The sequence below is a fragment of the Dipodomys ordii genome, unplaced genomic scaffold, assembly GCF_000151885.1.
Source record: "Dipodomys ordii isolate 6190 unplaced genomic scaffold, Dord_2.0 Scaffold190, whole genome shotgun sequence".
Classification (NCBI taxonomy): domain Eukaryota; kingdom Metazoa; phylum Chordata; class Mammalia; order Rodentia; family Heteromyidae; genus Dipodomys; species Dipodomys ordii.
Window position 1 is genome coordinate 652,056 of NW_012267406.1, and position 19,813 is coordinate 671,868.

General features: G+C 41.2%; 1 protein-coding gene across 1 annotated transcript in view; it reads left to right on the top strand.

The window, feature by feature from the left end:
- The first annotated feature begins 1,427 nt into the window (after positions 1-1,427).
- The window catches only part of Adhfe1 (alcohol dehydrogenase, iron containing, 1), a 35,361-nt gene continuing 16,975 nt past the window's right edge, over positions 1,428-19,813 (top strand). The window contains exons 1-8 of the mRNA XM_013034471.1: positions 1,428-1,483; positions 5,467-5,504; positions 7,207-7,253; positions 8,617-8,670; positions 9,581-9,735; positions 10,206-10,402; positions 12,110-12,187; positions 13,785-13,890. Coding sequence (XP_012889925.1) covers positions 1,428-1,483; positions 5,467-5,504; positions 7,207-7,253; positions 8,617-8,670; positions 9,581-9,735; positions 10,206-10,402; positions 12,110-12,187; positions 13,785-13,890 — 731 coding nt within the window. The remainder of the gene's footprint in view (positions 1,484-5,466; positions 5,505-7,206; positions 7,254-8,616; positions 8,671-9,580; positions 9,736-10,205; positions 10,403-12,109; positions 12,188-13,784; positions 13,891-19,813) is intronic.

Genomic DNA, 19,813 nt, shown 5'->3' on the forward strand with positions numbered 1-19,813 from the left:
AGCCACCTTCCCAGCCCCACTTGTACTGTTTTAATTAAGTGAAATGGTTTTCCCCTCCATCAGTCTCCTGTTTTGATCTTGAATTTATCTCTGTACAAATAGATAACTCCTGAGAATGATGCACAGGAGATCCAGTCTGGTGTGTCTTTTTTCTTTTTTTTTCTTCTCAGCAAAACCAAAGAGCGACTTGTTCCTTGTGCTGTGATTCGTGTTAGGAAACTGGGAGCTCATTTTGTCACCCACTTTCTCAAGGTATTTTGGTATAAGATTGCTTTTAGGGTTGCTATGAAGGAAAAGCTAATTCGTATTTCATAATAATAGATTACTAATTATCAAATTAGATTATAACTGACTTTCCCAGCATTAACAGACTTTGTTACTGGCAGTAACGGTATTGCTCCAGACACCTTTTCAGAGTACAGTAAAGTCCCAGTTCTAACTACTGTGAAACTATGGTGTCATCTAGAACAACCATCAAAAAAAAGCTGTTTACAAAGGTCTTAATTTTTAGCTTTTTTTTTTTTTTTTGGTCAGTTGTAGGGCTTGAACTCTGGACATGGGCGCTGTCCCTGAGCTCTTCAGCTCGAGGTTAGTCTACCACTTGAGCTACAGTGCCACTTTGGCTTTTTCTGCATATGTGGTGCTGAGGAATCGAACCCAGGGCCTCATGCATGCAAGGCAAGCGCTCTACCACTGAGCCACCTTCCCAGCCCTTAGTTTTTAACTTATAATGTTTTGTTTTTAGTCTTTGTTTTAGTGAGTTACACCCTTAGATTAGATTTTTTTCCAGACTTTTTACAAGGTTCTTGATTGCCTTAGAAAAGTATCCATATTAATGCAATGACTTGCCAGTTTTGCTCAGAATGTTTTCAGAAGGGAGTGGAAAAAGCTCCTCCGACCCTCTATCTTTCCCCAACTTTGTGTGCGTGTGTGTGTGTGTGTGTGTGTGTGTGTGTGTTGTCGGGCCTGGGGCCTGAACTCTGGGCCTGGGCCCTGTCCCTCAGCTCTTCAGCTCAAGGCTAGTAGTGCTCTACCACTGGAGCCACAGTGCCAATCACGGCTTTTTTCTTCTTGTGTGGTGTTAAGCAATGGAACCCAGGCCTCATGCATGCGAGGCAAGCGCTCTGCCACTGAGCCACCTTCCCAGGCCCCAAGTCCCCAACTTTTAAAAAATTAAAACGGTGAGATAAAGTGACACTTGAGCCTCTGGAGCCTTTCCTGTATCAGAGGTGAGACGGCAGCTGGCGCAGCTGTGGTCCATTTCTCACTGAGAAAGTCCTGAGCCACTTCTGCCCAAGTTGGGCCAAATGACCTTGCCAAGCGGTAGGCAGGCCTTAGGCAAGGGGTGGGAGAAGGGCAGTGGCCAGGATTGGACAGCAGCAGGGGTGTGGCTTGCCGAAGGCCAGGAGTTCTTTGTCGGTGCAGCCATGGCCGCCGCTCGGGCTCGGGTGACACACTTGCTGAGGCTTCTGCAGAGCACAGCGTGAGTGCGGGCAGTGGGCGGGCGGGGACCCAAGATGCTGATGCCCGGCTTACACTCCACCTGGGCTGCGCAGCCTTCCATAAGAAAGCAGGTACTGCAGTGTTTGCTAGGGACATAGCTTATCATATGCCTCGTAATGGGACAAGTTTTACTCTTCTCCATCTCCCATGAAGGAAACTGACCATTGGAGAAGACAAGGCCTGGTGGCATACGGTGACAGTACAGAACTGGGCACAACAGCCCGGACATATGTATCCAAGTGACACATTTATTGGAAAGATAGTTAGGCTGGAAACTACTTTTTTTTGTTTCTCAGTATACATCAATGAAAGGCTTAGGAGCCAGTCTAGCTGATCAGATGAGGGAAGAGATATAAAATCAGCCTGCTACAGATTCCTGCAGATCACTGCAGATAGACCAGAAAGGAAGAATCCACAAGAAGTTAAGACAAATATTTTTTGAATTGTTGCACAGGAAGGGAGTGTCGTATGAGTAGAATTATGTCAGACCACACTGGGAACAGGGTGGAGAGAGCAGAGGCCTGTGGCAAGACTTGAGGGCAGTTTGGATGGTAGGGGGAGGGGAGGGTAAGGTTGTGGATCACAGAGAAATGAAAGAAAAGTTACCTAGTAGGAAAGGGAAGGGAAGTACATTCCAAACAAGGAAATAAAAACACGTTTCTGCAACCAGGAGGGAAGAAAAAGGATTACTGAAGGAAAAGAATTTTTTTTTTCCCCAAAGCTAAAACCCAGAGATGAAGCAAGATGAGAATAGCAGGACCTGTTGAACGGGCTCAGTCCGAACTTTATTTGCCATGGAAGCAAATACAGGCAAAGAAGAGACATTCAAAATAGCCCTGATCACACCAGAATGAAGGTGACAGGAGAAGCCGCTTAGGAAGTGAGTGGAAACCTAGGTGAGGAGGCAACAGAGCCAGAGGAGCAAGGACCCAAAGAAAAGTGAGTTCAAAAGAAATATCTGCAGCCTTGGCGCATGGTAGAGTAAAGAGTAAGGACAAAGGAAGGGTCAGCAGGGCTGAGGGCAGCTGAGAACAGAATCTAATAGTGAAGGAATGGGCAGAGTGGAGAAGGAGGCAGAGAAAGAACAATGAAGGCAAGGCCCCAGAGGCTCACACCTGTAACCCTAGCTTCTCAGAAGGCTGAGGTCTGAGGATCAAAGTTCAAAGACCCAGCTAGTGCAGACAAAATCCATAAGATTCTTACCTCCAATTCACCACTAAAGAGCCAGAAGTGGAGATACATCTCAAGTGCTGGTGCACTAACCTTGAGCAAAAAAAAAGCTAAAGGACAGCACGAAGCTTCTGAGATTGCCAAGATCCTAAATTCAAGCCCCCTGTACTAGAAAAGGAAGGAAGGAAGTGAGGGAGGAAAAAAGAGAAAGAAAAACAAAGAAAAGAAAGAAAGAGAAAAAGAAGGAAAGGAAAGAAGGAAGGAGCAAGGGAGGGAGGAAGATAGGAAGGGAGTTCAAAAGGAAGGGAAGAGAGAAAGAGCAAAAAGAGCAAAACAATGAATAATGAGAGGCAACTAAGATAAGCAGAGAGTCTTACTCTGTTTTACCCACTCAAGAAAAAGGTGGCTAAAATCTAAGGGAGGGTGGCTCAGTGTTCATTGCTACACTCTGAGAGCCAGGTGCTGGAATGTCTAAGAAGTGAGGGTCCCACAAGACAGCTGGGCTTGAGGCACAGTGGCCTGATTCGGGGGCTAAGGAATGTACCGGTGGTAAGGAAATGGAGCCAGCAAATACAGGACAGGAGGGAGGGGATCAGGGTGAACAAGCCTGAGCATTTCAAACATGACACTGTAAGTCTCATAGAGAAGGATGGAGTGAGGATAGAGCACCACTAGGAAATACAATACCCATGGTGGTCCTCAGAAGGCAAGAGGGGACAAGACAGGATCCTCAAGGAGTCCCAGAGCTTGAGAGAGATGCAGGCAAAGGGGTAGGAGGAAGACAGGTGCTGTCAGAAAGTTCAAGTTTTGATATTTTGTTAGGAAAGTATGGCTAGCTCACCTGAGAGGGAACAAGCCTTTGCCTCTTGTGGGTCCAGCCACTAGGTGGCAGCCTTGACTCATGATTGTCTTGACTTCACAAGTCTCAGGAAGTTTGAAGATCTAGAGAACTATTGAGATCCACTTTTTCTTCCTCCACCATTTCCCTTAGATAATTTAATTACAAATTTGAATTTTGGCGGGGTGAGAGGAAAATGAAGTTATGTACTCACTTGAGTAGCTACTGAAACCACACAAGGTTCCTCTGTGCCATAAAAAGAAACGTTGAGCAGAGAAGGAAAAGCCAGGAGAGGAGGGACTGGACTATTCAATAATTAAGACAGCCAGGACAGAGAAGGGAGGATGTTTCCAGAAAGGAAGACGTGGGCAGTCTGTGAGGAAGCCAACTGAGAAGTGAGAACGGATTGTGAGAACGGAACAGATTGTGACTTTTACCCCTGGAGCAGTGATCTGGTGACATCTCAGAACAAAGGGAGTGCATTTAGCCTGGGGCTACGGCCAGAGAGGCCTGTGGGTCCAGAGAGGCCTGGTTAAAGAAAAACTAAACACCTTCAAGAGGCAGGGAAAGTACATAGAAAGTCCCCAGAATGGTGGAAGATGACAGTTAATCACAGGTCAATGTGATTGAATTCCCTAACCTTTAAGAGCTGGGACCTCGGGCTGGGAAGGTGGCTCAGTGGTAGAGCACTTGCCTTGCATGCCTGAGGCCCTAAGTTCAATTCCTCAGCACCACATAAGCAAAAAGAAAAAAGCTGGAAGTGGCGCTGTGTCTCAAGTGGTAGAGCGCTAGCCTTGAGCTGAAGAGCTGAGGGACAGCGCCCAAGCCCAGAGTTCAGGCCCCATGACTGGACCCCCCCCCAAAAAAAAGATCTGGGGCCTCAAGAAACCAGGAATCTAAATGCATTCCCAGAGTGCTTATCTCAGCTCCCCCCACCCCTGCAGGCCTTTACTCCACACTACTCAAATAATCGTGTTTGTGGAGGGGAAAATGATCTTAAAGCTTTGGAAAGACCCTAAGTCAACTCCCTCTGTATCTCTCCCTCCCTTCCTCCTTCTCCCCCTCCCTTCTTCCCTCCCCCCTTTCCCTCCCTCCTTCCCTACCCTTCTTTCTTTTTCTTTCTTTCTTTCCTTCCTTCTTTCTTTCTTTCTTTCTTTCTCTCTCTCTCTCTCTCTCTTTCCAATGCTGAGGTTTGAATTCAAGGCATGGATGTTGCTGTCCCTTAGCTTTTTCACTCAAGGCTTGTGCTCTATCACTTGAGCCATGCCTCTACTTCCAGCTTTTTGCTGGTTAATTGGAGATAACAGTCCCATGGATTTTCGTGCCTGGGCTGGCTTTAACTTAAGAATCTAGGATTATAGTCATGAGCCATTGGCACTGGGCTTCCAAGTTAACTTGTTTTGGGTTTTTGGTTGTTTTTTTTTTTTTTTTTTCGGTTGTGGGGCTTGAACTCTGGACCTGAGTGCTGTCCCTCAGCTCTTTGGCTCAAGGCGAGTGCTCTACCAGTTGAGCCACAGCACCAGTTACAGTTTTTCTGATGGTCTATTTTGGAGAAAATTAGAGTCTCATGGACTTTCCTGCCCAGGCTGGCTTTGAACCGTGTCAACCTCCTAAGTAGCTAGGATTACAGGTGTGAGCCACCGGTGCCTGGCCAAGTCAACTTTTTATCCACTGTGATTTCTGGTTCTTTTCAGTGCGTGGTATTTGCCAAAAGCTACCAGTTCATAGTCTCTTAGGGCTAGAACACAATGTGAGAGTTACTTTAAAGCTTCATGTGTGTGTGCGCGTGCATTTAGTTCCAAATGAATTTATTACTTTTAATTTATCGAGGCTATGATAATGAAACAACACCTCCCCCCATCTTGATTGATACTAATTTGTTGCACAATATTGCAAGGCTTCTCATTTTTTGTGTTCCAGTTTCACATTGTGTTGTCCTGTTTTCTTTTCCCTAGATGCCAGTGTCCAACTCATTCTCATACTTACTCCCAAGGTAATACATTTGGTTTTTTATATCACCACAATTTTTGTTTCTGTAATCAGCAAGTATAATACACGTGGGCCAGTCTTGGAAGAAAAGAAAGAAAATTATTTTCCTTCTTGGAAGAAAAGATTAGATCTAAATAGAGGAGAGGGACAGGAAGGAGGGGGGCCTAACAATAGAGGATCCTAAGCAGAGGACCCCAGGGAAACCTATGGAGAAGAGGAGAGAGGGTAACTAAGAGAACAAAGAAACAAGGCTGCCATGGGGCCTCGCTGGTCACTAACCACTGTGCCTGAGACAAAAGAAGCAGTAATTTTATATTTAGAGGGAATACAATTAACAAAGATAAAATTCACTAGTAGGCCTTCCTTGTTCCAACTACACAGAAAATTGTTTTCACTGTAACTAAAACCTGATACTTTACAGAGAAACAGTTTATTTTAAGGTATTTTTTATTACATTTCATAAAGAAAAGGGTTGGACATATGGCTTAGTATTAAAGCTCCTGCCCTGCAAACATGAGGCCCTGATTCATATCCTAGCATCACACATAAACACACAAACAAAAATTCAGGTTGAAATTTCACAAAGAAAACTAGATTTGGTTTATAAGCGTGTGAAATGTTACTATCTTTTGTGCTTTTTGGGGGGGTGGAGGGGGGAGATATGTGGAGGGCAAGGCTTTGTAGTCTTGCTTATCTTTTCCCTGCTCAAGGCTGGTGCTCTACCGCTTGAGCCAAACCTTGACCTCTGCATTTTGGCAGTTCATTGGAAAAAATAGTCTCACAGATTTTTCTGCCCAGGATGGCTTTGCATCATGATTCTTGGCTTCCTGAGTAGCCAGGATTACAAGTGTGAGCCACCAGCACCCAACATAAAAATATAACTATCTTACTATGCTAAGTCATTTATATGAAAAAGTTAACTTAAATGATCAAAGCAGGACTTTACTTAATTACTAATAGTTGTTCTCAAACAATAATGTGAATCTATAGGACTTTTACACTACATTTTCAAAAGTATTTCTTAATTTCAATGGAGGAAATATTTTCAATCACCTTATTTTCACAAAATCAACATCAAATCACTTTTATATTTTATCTTTAAATGGCTTCAATTTGATGTGCGATCATGAAGCCTGAAAATTTTGGGGGGAGGGGGGTGGTATCGGGTCATGGGGCCTGAACTCTGGGCCTGGGCGCTGTCCCTCAGCTCTTCAGCTCAAGGCTAGCACTCTACCACTTGAGCCACAGCGCCACCTTTGGCTTTTTTCTTTTTTGCTTATGTGGTGCTGAGGAATCAAACCCAGGGCCTCATGCATACAAAGCAAGCACTCTACCACTGAGCCACCTTCCCAATCCCCTGAAAAATATTTTTTAGGCAGCTTTAAGGAATTTATAAGACAAAGAGTGGTGTGGTGAACACTTGCAATTCCAGATACTTGGGAAGACAAAGGTAGAAGGAGAGTGGTCCGAGGCTAGCCAGGAAAAAAAAAAAAAAAAAAAGCAAAAAGGGCTAGGCATCACTCAGATGGTTGACCCTTGCCTAGCAAGCTCAGGCCCTTGCCTTCAAACCCCAGGGCTGCCAAGCAAGAAGGAAGGCAAGACAAGGCAAGGCAAAGCACTTATGTTTATTACTGGTTTTTACTATTCATAAACAATATTTATGTTTATTTTAAGGCCTATGCTAATGTTCATTTCTCTATTTCTAGTTCCTGGACTTTCACCTTCTGGGAAAACAACAGACTATGCCTTTGAGGTAGATTTCACCAATCCACTTTTTCTTTTATGAGTGATCTTAAAAAAATACAAATATAGTATAATGCTAATTGGTGTGCATTTCATTTGAAATCTGTTATTAGCCAATGTTCCATGATCTCTATTTGATTAGGTCCTATTTGTAAGGATAATGGAATATAAATTTTCTGAGAACACAAGTAATATCTAACATAATATCTTCCATCTTCTTTATATTTGGAGGGAATACAGTTAATAACTTCAGGAGAAAATTCCCACAGTGTTGTTATGGTTTGATCTAATTTTAGTAGTACTAACTTTTTAAAGCCCAGAGAGATAAGAGAAATTTCAATCTTAATAAAACTACCTTTGTCCTCAAGAAACCAATGTTAGATTATTGCCTAGAACAGGTCTATTTTTTTAACATTAATAAGAAAAAATTGAGAGAGAAACTTATTCTGTAGGCTTTTATTTATCTTGACTGATTATAAATAACTAGATAAAATATTATTATAGGGTAATTAATTAATATAGGGTAAACTTCCAGTACTATACACTCTCCAAATTATATATGATATATGCTGAATCTTCTGTTATAAGAAATCCCAAAACGGATCAAATTAATCTGTTGAAGCAAGAGTAAAGGAACAATTAATTCTGGTATATTTTTATCACACTGCAATTACATAATTAGTTATAATTATTTGCTTAAATCCCTGCCCCCTCATAAGTCCAGGAGCCATAAATCAAAATGTCATTGAAGGTTATGGCCTCCTCTCAGCCACTGAGGAATATAGCCCCAGTGCTGCTAGATTGTTCCAGAGAGATTGAAAAATAGCAATCATATTAGATATTTTAAATCTTGGTTTTTAAAGAGTTATTGGCATATTTGAAAACAATTTAACTTAACATAGATCAAACAAAACCTATCTTCCATCTGAAAATGACCCATCATCTGTCAGCATGAGATCTTTTCTCTCACCTGTAAATGCCATCTTTCTCTTAGTCTCTTATGCTATCTTACATGCATGCAAGGGTGTTTAGGTGGAGGAAGGGGCAAAAAAAATATATAAATGAAAATAAGAAAATTGAGAGTAAATTTAGATGTGGAGGTAGAGGAAAGCAGGCTTTTGAAGTGAGAGGAACAATTAAGAGTTTATACTCTATTTAGGAAAAGACAAATACAAAATTCCAATGTGATTGAGGCCAAAGTTCTTTACAGCAGTGTGAGGCCAGATGTTAAGTGACATGGGAGTGTATAATATAGTATTTGGACAATGAGGAACCATTTCAGTTTGGGGTTTTTGTTTGTTTGTTTTAGAAATGAAGTGGCCAACTGTCTATTATACCATAGATATTCTTGATGTTTTTCTTTCTTTTTTTAGATGGCTGTTTCAAATATTAGATATGGAGCAGGAGTGACAAAGGAAGTGGGCATGGCAAGTATTTGAGATGTCTGCAATCTTCTACTGTAAATGTTACACACCTTATAAAGCAATTACTAACACACGCAGCAGTGCTACTCACTGGACACTATGTTGAAAACTTGTGGTAGGGGTGTGAGGGGAAAACAGAGTGTGGGAAGGGGTGACATTGTCTAAAAAGAAATGTACTCTTTACCTGACTTATGTAACTATAACCCCTCTGTATATCACCCACCTTTATAATAACAATTTAACCCCCTCCAAAAAAATTACTAATGGACAAAATCAAGCCTTTTCTTTCTTTCTTTTTCTTTCTTTTGTCCATTCTTTCTTCTTTTTGTAGTACTGGTGTTTAAATTCGCGGCTTCCTGCTAATATATATTATCAATATGTAAATCAACTTATATATATTATAAATAGGCAAGAACTCCTGTTTCTGCTTCCCACCACAGGTGGGATGACAGGCTCACACAACCATGGCCAGATTTTTCTGTTGAGATGGGGGTAATTTCATGAACTCCCCCTCCTTCCTCAGGCTGGTATGAAACCAAGATCTTCCCAATCTCAGTCTCCTAAGTAGGTAAAAATACATACATGAGCAACCCATTTAGTGCCAGTACTGGGGCTTGAGCTCAGGGTCTGTGCTGTCCCTTAACTTTTTCATTGAAAGTTGGTGCACTACCCTTGAGCCACAGTTCTACTTCTGGTATTTTAGTGCTTAATTGGAGATAAGAGTCACGCAAACTTGGGCTAGCTTCCAGCCATGATCCTCAGATCTGCTGAGTAGCTAGGATTACAGGTGTGAGCCATTGGCAATGGACTAGCAGCCTTTTATGTTTAAGTATCTGTAATGTTAAGATTATCTGAAGAGTATCACTGTTTTATTTCAGTTTAAACCCAACTTACAAATTATTTGTTATTGTAGGATCTACAGAACATGGGAGCCAAAAATGTTTGTTTGATGACAGACAAGAACCTCTCCCAGCTCCCTCCTGTCCGAATGGTTATGGACTCCCTAGTGAAGAATGGCATCAACTTTCAGGTTTATGATGCCGTGCGAGTAGAACCAACAGACACAAGGTAACTTGGCAGTGTAAGCCAGCACAGCTCATTGTCTTTGCACACTTGACCTAGGTTATATTTAATGGCTTCACAACTGTTTCTGAAAAGTATGACATAAAGCAGGGAGGCTGTGGCTCATGCCTATATGGAAACTCAGGAAGCAGTGGGATCTGAGGATCAAAGTTTTAAGCCAGCTCAGGCAAGAAGGTCCCTGAAACACTTACCTCCAACTATCCACCAAAAAGTCAGAAGTGGAGGCATGACTCAAGTGGTAGATAGATTGGATAGGTAGATAGATAGACAGACAGACAGACAGACGGACGGACGGACAGACAGACAGACAGACAGACAGACAGACAGACAGACAGACAGACAGACAGACAGACAGACAGATAGATAGATAGATAGATAGATAGATAGATAGATAGACAGATGGATAGATAGATAATGTATATTACATAATGGTTCTTTGTTTTCCATCCTCCAAGCTTCATGGATGCAATAGAGTTTGCCAAAAAGGGAGCCTTTGATGCCTATGTTGCTGTGGGTGGTGGCTCTACTATGGACACCTGTAAAGCTGCTAATCTGTATGCATCCAGCCCTCACTCTGAGTTCCTTGATTATGTCAATGCCCCTATTGGGAAAGGAAAGCCTGTGACGGTGTCTCTGAGGCCTCTCATAGCAGGTAAGACACTGCTTTTGTTTCATTTTGCAACTAGTAAAAAAAAAAAAATGACAGTAGGAAAGATGCCAGCTCTCCATTTTAAAGTCTGTATTTCTAAACTTTCTGATTTGTTTGCTTCGACTGTGCACTTTATCTGGAGACCCAAACAGACAGCAGTTTTATTTTAAAATTCTGATCTTCATTATTGCACAGATAGAGGCAATTTGGGTCAGTGAGAGGGAGTGTGCAGAATGAGGCTATTTTGTCCCCCTGTGGAGAAGAGGGGAGACCCCCAGTGACATTTGGTCCATCCCTCTGTGGGCAGGCTTGTCCTCTAAACCCATCTGCTTTGTCCCATTTTCGCCCGCCACTGTGGAGTTAAGAGAATACTCATTGTCATTTTTTCAATGACTCAACCCTTTCCCCAACATAATGGCTCTATAGCTGATCTCAGGCTTTGTCTCTTTCCTGGGACATGTGACCCACAAGGCCACACCAATCTGGATGACATCTGCTCCTTAGCTATCCAAGGCATACACAAATCTATATAGTGTGTGTGTTCCACAGGGGACTTTGAGGTCTTCCAGTCTTTCTTCTGTGCTCATTTGGATGACTGTGGGACTATTCCTCTTCAAAGTTTTATAGCTAAAATGCATGAACTGGTAGTGGGGGAATAGCTTCAGTGAAGTTTTTTCCTCACGTTCCCCCTTTCCTTCCCCTATTGTGAATGGTCCCCCGGAGCTGGTGGCAGGTGAAACGCTTTGACGTAAATGAGGAAGCAGCAGGGAGCAGCAGAATTGGGGGCTGGAGAATAGAGCCCTCTAGGGGAATGTGTCCTCATCACCGAGAGGGGTGATTAGTAAACTTTAGAAATTGGACAGAACTACAAAACCACAGGGTCCAGCCAGGCCAGAGCATTCCTGTGCTGGCTGCCAAGAAGGAATAAAGATGTCTTTTAGGACAGCAAATATGAGTGTTCCTACCAGAGGGTGAGAACAGCCAGCATCTGAATACCTGGCTCAGCTACAGCTGCAGGAGCTGGGGTGCTGGGGGAGCCTGAGGCTCCTACAGTTCACTGCTGCTAATACAGACACAGGGATCACAGATACACAGGTGATCAACACCCGGGCATGTGAACACACACATGCACACTATAGCATGTGTGTGTATCGGCACCAACACAGAGAATATATATTCAACACACAGACGCACTTCATTCATACTGATTCATGTAGGTTTGTGCAGAACAGAGAACATGCACATTAAGCACACATGCATGCTAACCACCTACACAGATTAACACAGACATGGATATTGTACATGTATGTTAACACAGATATAGAGACTGCACATTGAATCCACGTGTGTGTTAATAATGACATGGCACACATTAAACATGCTTGTGTGTTGATGCACACATCAGCACACATGTTAAATATATGCATGCTGATGTAGATAGACACGTCATGTATGCTAATTAATATAACCACAGACCTTGTATATTAATACAAACACAGAACATCCGAAATGCTAATGAAAACACATATCTCATACAAATAAATACAAATACAAGCATGCATGTTATATTTTACATGCATGTTATACAGATGATCAGCCAAGCAGAAAGATCAGCAAAGCTTCTTTCTCTAACTTCTTAACTTCTAAGGCTGAAGAGCTCCGTGACGATTGTTTAAATGCTTTCCTTAAAGTATTATTATTTTGTTCAAGTCCCAACTACCTCAGGAACTGGGAGTGAAACGACGGGGGTGGCCATTTTTGACTATGAACACTTGAAAGTAAAAACGGGTAAGAACTTTGCTCATGATTAACTTTTAATTCTCTCTGTTTCTTTTCATTCCTTTTCTTTCTGTGTGTATGGGGAGGAGAGGATGTAGTTGTTTACCAGGATTTGGACTGAGTTCCCTATACTTACTAAACAGGCACTCTACCTCTTGACCCACACCCCAAGCCCCTGTCCATTTTAGGATTTTTTTAGATGGATCTACATGTTTTTGCCCAAGGCCCATCTCCAAACATGATCCTTCTATTTAGGTCTCTAGAATAGCGGGGATGACAGGCGGCCTCCTCACCTTAGCCCCTCTGCTCTTTTTTTTAATGCTGTCATTTAGAAATCAAGGACTTGTGAAGTTAAGGAAAGAAATATATGTATACAAACCTTTTCTTTCTTTTTCCCAAGTACACAGTGAACGTCTTCTGAAAAAAAAAAACATTCTGAAACACCATGACTCTTAATTGGCCACTCTACTCACATTAGTGACTATATCAATGATAAATACATATTCCTTCTCTCCAGCATCTTATTTTGTTTTTCTTTCTGTTCCTATTGTTTTGAGACAATGTCTTGCTATGTAGCCCAGGCTCTGAACTCACCATGCTCCTGTCCAGGTGTTAGGAGTCCAGATGTAGACCAACATGTCTACGTTCATTATATCTTACATCAACTATATTGAACTGTGATTTTTAATGTAATAAAAATGTACCTGTTTGAAAAGTCTAGTTTAATAAGTTTTGGCAGATATACATGCCTATGTGACCAATACCACAAGAAAGACACTGAACAGTCCCAGCATTCTATAAAGTCGTATCATGATCCCTCTTAGCTAGTTCCTGATCCCCATCTCTCTTCTCCTTTCTGCTTTTTTAGTCACTTGCATCCTATCTTCTCAGCCTCTCATTGGCTCTTGGTTGATTACATAGAAATGTTCGTCTCCTTAAGTCTGCCTTTGTATAGATATTTATAGTAACTTCTTTAAATTAAACTACATGATCCCTGGATAATGTTAAGTATAATAATAGTAGACAACATTTAAATTCTGCCTTACTGTTCTTAAAAGATTTTTATATCTTTATATCATTCAGTCTCGACAACATCTCTGTGAGAGAGGTCTGTGTGTTATTATAGTCTAATGTGGCTCGAAGGTGTAGCACAATGGTAGAGCACTTGCCTAGCATGTGCAAGGGCCTGGGTTCAATCCCATGCAGTGAAATATGGGAGAGAAGTTAATTCTAATGTCAGAGAGATCAAAGTGACTTGTCCAATGACATGAAGTAGGGTATACAATGGGTTCAGTCGTATACTAGTAAACCAGCTCTCTGGAATTTAATAAAAAAAAAAAGCCCTGATTCTCTCTACTTAAACAATGGTGTCACTCTTCTAGAAAGTAAGAAGAAATCATCTATACTTCTCTCTTGGGATCTACTAGGAGCTAGCTTCCAGCATACCACTGGAAAAGCCAGTTTTCTGCTCCAAATCTCTTTCTACTTCTGGCTGCCTAGTTACATAACAATACACCTTGTCTGGTGCTTTTCTTTTTGAGTAATTTATTGTCTTAAAGTTATTTAATCTCTTTAAAACACTGCCCATACCTTTCACCTCTATTAGGCATTGCTTCGAGAGCCATCAAACCCACCCTGGGACTAATTGACCCTCTGCATACCCTCCACATGCCTGGCCAGGTGGTTGCCAACAGTGGCTTCGATGTACTGTGGTAGGTACCAATGCCATCTAGAGGGGCTTTTTCAGGACCAAATCTATCACAGTATTTTACTAAGCAAATACCTATTTATAGGCACTAATGATCCTTCATTGATTAGTGATCAGCAATATCCCCCACATTGATTGTCATGGCCTCCCTTCTTAGAAGGACACACTGGAGCTGGAAAGGTGGGTGATTAGATGCAATCCAAGGAGAGCCTCAACCCTGTTGGATGAACCACTGCCTCCACCATGGCCTTGGGGGTCACAGCAGTTCAAGGTGACATGCAGCATATCAGGACCACACTACACAGAGCAGGGAAGGCATAGGCTACACCAAGGAGGAAGGCAGGGAAGGGAGCTAGTATCTTCAGAACATTGGTGCAGACATGTGCTTGAGACTGCATCTTTTTTAAATTTAATTTTAATTGTATTGTAAAGGTGATGTTCAGAGGGGTCATAGCTACATAGGTAAGGAAATGAGTACATTTCTTGTCAAACAGTGTTACCCCTTCCCTCACTCGTTTTCTCCCACTTTCCCTTCCTCCAACTACCCTCACCCCCAAGTTGTGAAGCTCATTTCCATATAGCGCCTTATATGTGTCTTGCGTTGGCTCACATTTTATCCTTTGTCTTACCATTTTGTGATTCCCCTTCCCATACCAAAATCAGCTAAATGTATTTACAAGACATAGGGTACCAAAATAAAAAACAGTGACAACAGGGGAGAAACGAAAGGAAAAAAAAAAGAAATAAGAAATAACTTCACACAGTATATTAAAAAAAAAGCCTCTTGTTTACATATCTTGGAATTCATTTTGTTTAGCATCATTTTATATGGTTATATGTACATAGCTATTGAGCTATTGTGATCCTCTGCTAGGACCATCCTAGACATATATTAATGAGTACAAATGAGGGAAACCATGGAGCCTATGTTACTTTGGTTCTAGCTTACTTCACTTAATATGATTTTTTTCCAAGTCTTTCCATTTCTTATGAATGAGGTGATGTCATTGTTTCTGGTGGAAGCATAGAATTCCATTGTGTTATATACCACATTTTCTCAATCCATTCATCTACTGAGGGGCATCTGGGTTGGTTCCATATCTGAGCTATGGTAAATAATGCTGCAATGAACATAGTTGTGCTGGTAGCTTTAGTGTGGCCATATTTGTGATCATTTGGGTAAATGACCAGGAATGTGATTGCTGGATCATAGGGGAGCCGTGTGTGTGTATATAATCTTTTGAGGAACCTCTATACTACTTTCCAGAGCGGTTGAACCAGTTTACATTCTTACCAACAGTTTAGTAGTATTCCTTTTTGGTCACATTCCCGCCAGCATGTGTTATTTTTTGTTTTCTTGATAATGGACATCTTAATTGGGGTGAGGTAGAATCTCAATGTAGTTTTGATTTATATTTCTTTTATGGCCAGAGATGTTGGATATTTCTTCATGTGTCTATTAGCCATTCTTGTTTCTTCTTTGGAGAAGTTTCTTTTTAATTCTTTAGGATACTTGTTAATAAGGTGGTTGTTTTTTTGAGGATTTGTTATTGGGAGGGTTAATTTTTTGACTAGGTATATTTTTTATATGAGGCCTTGTCTATTGTAAAGCTAGTAAAGATCTCCCAATCTGTGAACTTTCTATTTATCTTGCTAGTTATGTCCTTTGCCATGTAGAAACTTTGCAGTTTAATGCAATCCCATTTATCCAGCCTTTGTTTGATTTGTTGTATTTCTGAATATTTAGGAAGTTTCAACCTGTACCAAGGAGCCCTAGTGTATCCCCTATTCCTTCCTGTAATATTTTGAGAATATCTGCCCTTATCTTGAGGTCTTTGATCCATTTGGAGTTGATTCTGGTGCAGAGTGATATATAAGGATCTAACTTCAGTTTTCTATACATGTATAGCCAGTTCTGCCAGTATCATTTGTTGAAGAGGCTTTCTTCCATCTGATGATTTTGGCTCCCTTATAAAAAATTAGGTGGCCGTACATCTGGGTTCATTTCTGGGTCTTCAATTCTATTCCACTGGTCCTCTGGCCTGTTCCAGTTCTAGTACAAAGCTGTTTTTATAACTGCAGCTTTATAATAGAGTTTGAAGTTTGGTATTGATATTCCTCCAGCAATGTTTTTTCCTGCTAAGGATTGTTTTTTTTCTATTTGGGGATCTTCTATTATTCCATATAAAATTTTGGGTTGCTTCTTCTATTTCATTAAAGAATGTTTTGGAGATTTGATGGGTATTGCACTGAATTTGTAGATAGCTTTGGGCAGTATTACCATTTTCATGATGTTAATCTCAATCCAGGAGGATGGGAGGTTTTTCTACTTCTTTAAATCTTCTTTAATATCCTTTTCCAGGTTTTTAAAGTTTTCATCATAGAGGTCTTTCATCTCTTTGGTTAAGTTAATTCCTAGGTATTTTTTGAGGCTATTAAAAAACAAGTTGCTTATCTGATTTCAGCCTCGATCTTCTTTTTGTTGGTATACAGAAAAGTGACTGATTTTGTGGATTAATCTTATACCCTGATTTTTTTGTTTGTTTTTGTAGGTCATAGGGCTTGAACTCTGGGCTTGGGCGCTGTCCCTGCACTCTTCAGCTCAAGGAGAGTGCTTTACCACTTGGGCCACAGCACCACTTCCAGTTTTCTAGTGGTTTATTGGAGATAAGAGTCTCATGGACTTTCCTGCCCAGACTGTCTTTGAACCATGATCCTCAGATCTCAGCCTCCTGAGTAGCTAGGATTAGAGTTGTGAGCCACTGGTGCCCAGCTTATACCCTGACATTTTGCCAGAGTTTGGGATCAGCTCAAGTAACTTGGGAGTGGAGTCTATAGGATTCTTTAAATACATGATCATGTCATCTGCAAAAAGAGAGAGTTTTACTTCTTCTTTCCCTGTTTGGATCCCCTTTATGTTTGTTTCTTACCTAATTGCTCTGGCTAGGAATTCCAATACTATATGGAAGAGGTGTGGAGAGAGTGGATATCCTTGTCTCATTCCTGATTTTAGAGGAAATGGTTTAAATTTTCACCAGTAAGTATAATGCTAGCTTTAGGTTTGTTGTATACAGCCTTTATTATATTGAAGAATGTTCCACAGATTCCTAGTTTCTCCAGAGCTTTCATCATAAAGGGGTGTTGAATCTTGTCAAGTGCTTTTTCTGCATCTGTTAAGATGATCATGTGATTCTTGTCCTTGTTGGAGCCCACACTATATATATATATATATATATATATATATATATATATATATAAAATACATATATATTAGCACTTCCCTGCAGTGCTACGAGATAGGATACTCTCACTGATAGAAAGAGAAAACTGAGTTCCAGATGTTTACTGATTTGCCCAATCTCATTGTGCATTTCTCTGGCTCCAGCTGCAATGTACTAACAACCATGAGTCCACATTTCTCCATAGACCTTGCTCTTGAGGTCCAAAACATTCATTCCCTGGCCTCAAAGAGTTCCCACAGGGCTTTACATTCAGCACACCACACCCCATTCCACATGTGCACATTTTCTTATCTCTGAAATCAGGACATACCTTAAAATTCATGATTAATTATTTTTATCTTCAGCAGTATGTTTTATTTAAACAGTATATCTTATAAATGTATTCAACAGTATGATTTCAAAATGGTGGCATCTCCAAGTTGGTAAGAAATGTGGTAATTCTATTCATCACACTATACACACCAGAATTTCTCTGGTCTACTGTCTCAGCACAGCAGGACTCAGCATGAAACGTTCTTGCATTCACACTCTGTCAGCAGGTTCTGTCTCCTGTCCTGCTTGAATCTCTCTAGTACCCATTTTTTCAAGCTTCATTGTTCCTATCTTTGTTCAGCTTTGCCCCAGTTCATGCTTGGACCATTGCAGTAGTCTTTTCTTATTGTTTTCCTTTATTCTGTCCTATAAGCCTTCCATCTCACCTCCCTCATGGCTTCAACAAGCTTTCCAGATTGCAATATGACTGTCACATGTACAGAATCCTTGACACACATCTACATGTACATGTACATACATCTTTCTACCTTACAAGTTTTGGCAGGTGGTCAGGGTTGCTTTCCATGTCTACTATCTGAAAGTAAACTTCTTGTAGTTCAGTCTGTTCCAGTGCTCAGCTCTTTACCTTTGATAACTTGTCTACAGTTCCATAGAGCATCAACTCCTTGATGGAGCCCTTGCTGGCCCTCCCATGGGCTCTTCTCTATTAGGTAGCCATCCTCTCTTCACTTGCTTGTCTCCCCGCTACACTAAGTTTGATCAGGACAAGGCCATCTTATTCCCTTCTCTAGCCCTGCCAGAGGGACTGTCACATCACAGGTACTGAGTTAGCTGCTGCTGAGTGACATTCACGCTGAAAGGAGGTGACAGTTCTGATCTATACCTAATTCTATCCATGTTCTTCGTCTGCCTTTTCAATTGTGGTCTGCTGCCCAGAAAACTGTTCTCCTTTAAGGACACACCCCTAATTACCTAAATTCCGTGTGTACACGTGCTCACACAAGTGCATGCACCAAGTCTATGCAAATACTAGGACTTAAACTCAGGGCCTGGCTGTTATTCTTTTAGCTTTTTTGCTCAAGGCTAGTATTCTATCATTTGAGCCATAGTTTCACTTTTGATGTTTTGGTGGTTCATTAGAGATAAAAGTCTCACAGCCTTTTTTGCTCAGGCTGGCTTTGAACCTCAGTCCTTAGATCTTAGTCATAGCTAGTAGTGCCTGGCTTAACCTAACTTTCTCCTAACTGGGCCCCAGTACTAAAGGTTTTACCACTTCTCAATATTAGTTAGGGAAGCAAGCCTTTACTCTATGAGGTTAGAAGAATATTTCAGATTCAAACTAGAATATTGCTCTCCCAAGGGCTGGCCAAGTGAGACACATGGCCCAAAGAATCTGCCTATGAGACTCTGGTCTTGCTAAAGATGGTTCATAGTTAGAGGTAATTTTCCTTGTGAGGAGGACTTGATGGGCCTTCATCATGAAGTGGCCATCATATGGCTTGTACGTAGGGAAAGAAGGTGCTGGGAAACTCACATACCTGCCCCTTGCACAAGTTGCATTTCTTATTATAAATGGATCATCTGACTGCCATGTTTTGCCCATGTTTGTTTGAGCTCGGCTCAGCATGTGAGTCTGCCCTTGAGAAACAGATCAACTCTTGAATTTAGAATCTACATGTAATGTAGACATGCTGCCAGGTAGGGGTCAGATTTGGGCCTTGTGGACCACCACCTTATCTTCCCTGAGCATGCACTTCATGCTTGCATTTCTCATACTCTTCCCTCTTCAGAACCATGATGCCATAGCATCCATCTACAAACTGAGGTGTTTTTTTTTAACTTTTCCAATGTTTTGTTCAAAATAAATCCAATACTGAAAGGTGAAATCAATGCAAAACACAGTTTTTGTTCTATTGTGTCCCCAGACCTCGATGGTGCTGTTTTGTACCATCTTTTCATTTTTATTTATTATTTATTTAATTTTATTTTTTTTTATTTTCAGGGCTTGGGAACTGTCCTTAAGCTTCTTTTGCTCAAGGCTAGTGCTCTATCACTTGAGCCACAGCTCCACTTCCCATTTTGTTGAGTAGTTGATTGGAGATAAGACTCTCGTGGACTTTCCTGTCTGGGATGACTCTGAACCGTGACCCTTAGATCTGAGGGTTACAGGTGTGAGCCACTGGCACCCGGCTTATTTAATGCCATATTCTGAAGATGAGTGCATAATGCTTTCAATAGAGGAGTCTGTAAAGTGAGGATTCTCTTTTTCTGGTATGGTATTTAACCAATGTGACATTGGTCTACAACAAAGTCACTTTTTAGATTCAGTGCTTTGTTTTTTGGCTCAAATCTTCATCAATCCAATCTCCTAAAGACATTTAAACTATAAAAGGGCCAAGTGTCATATTTTTT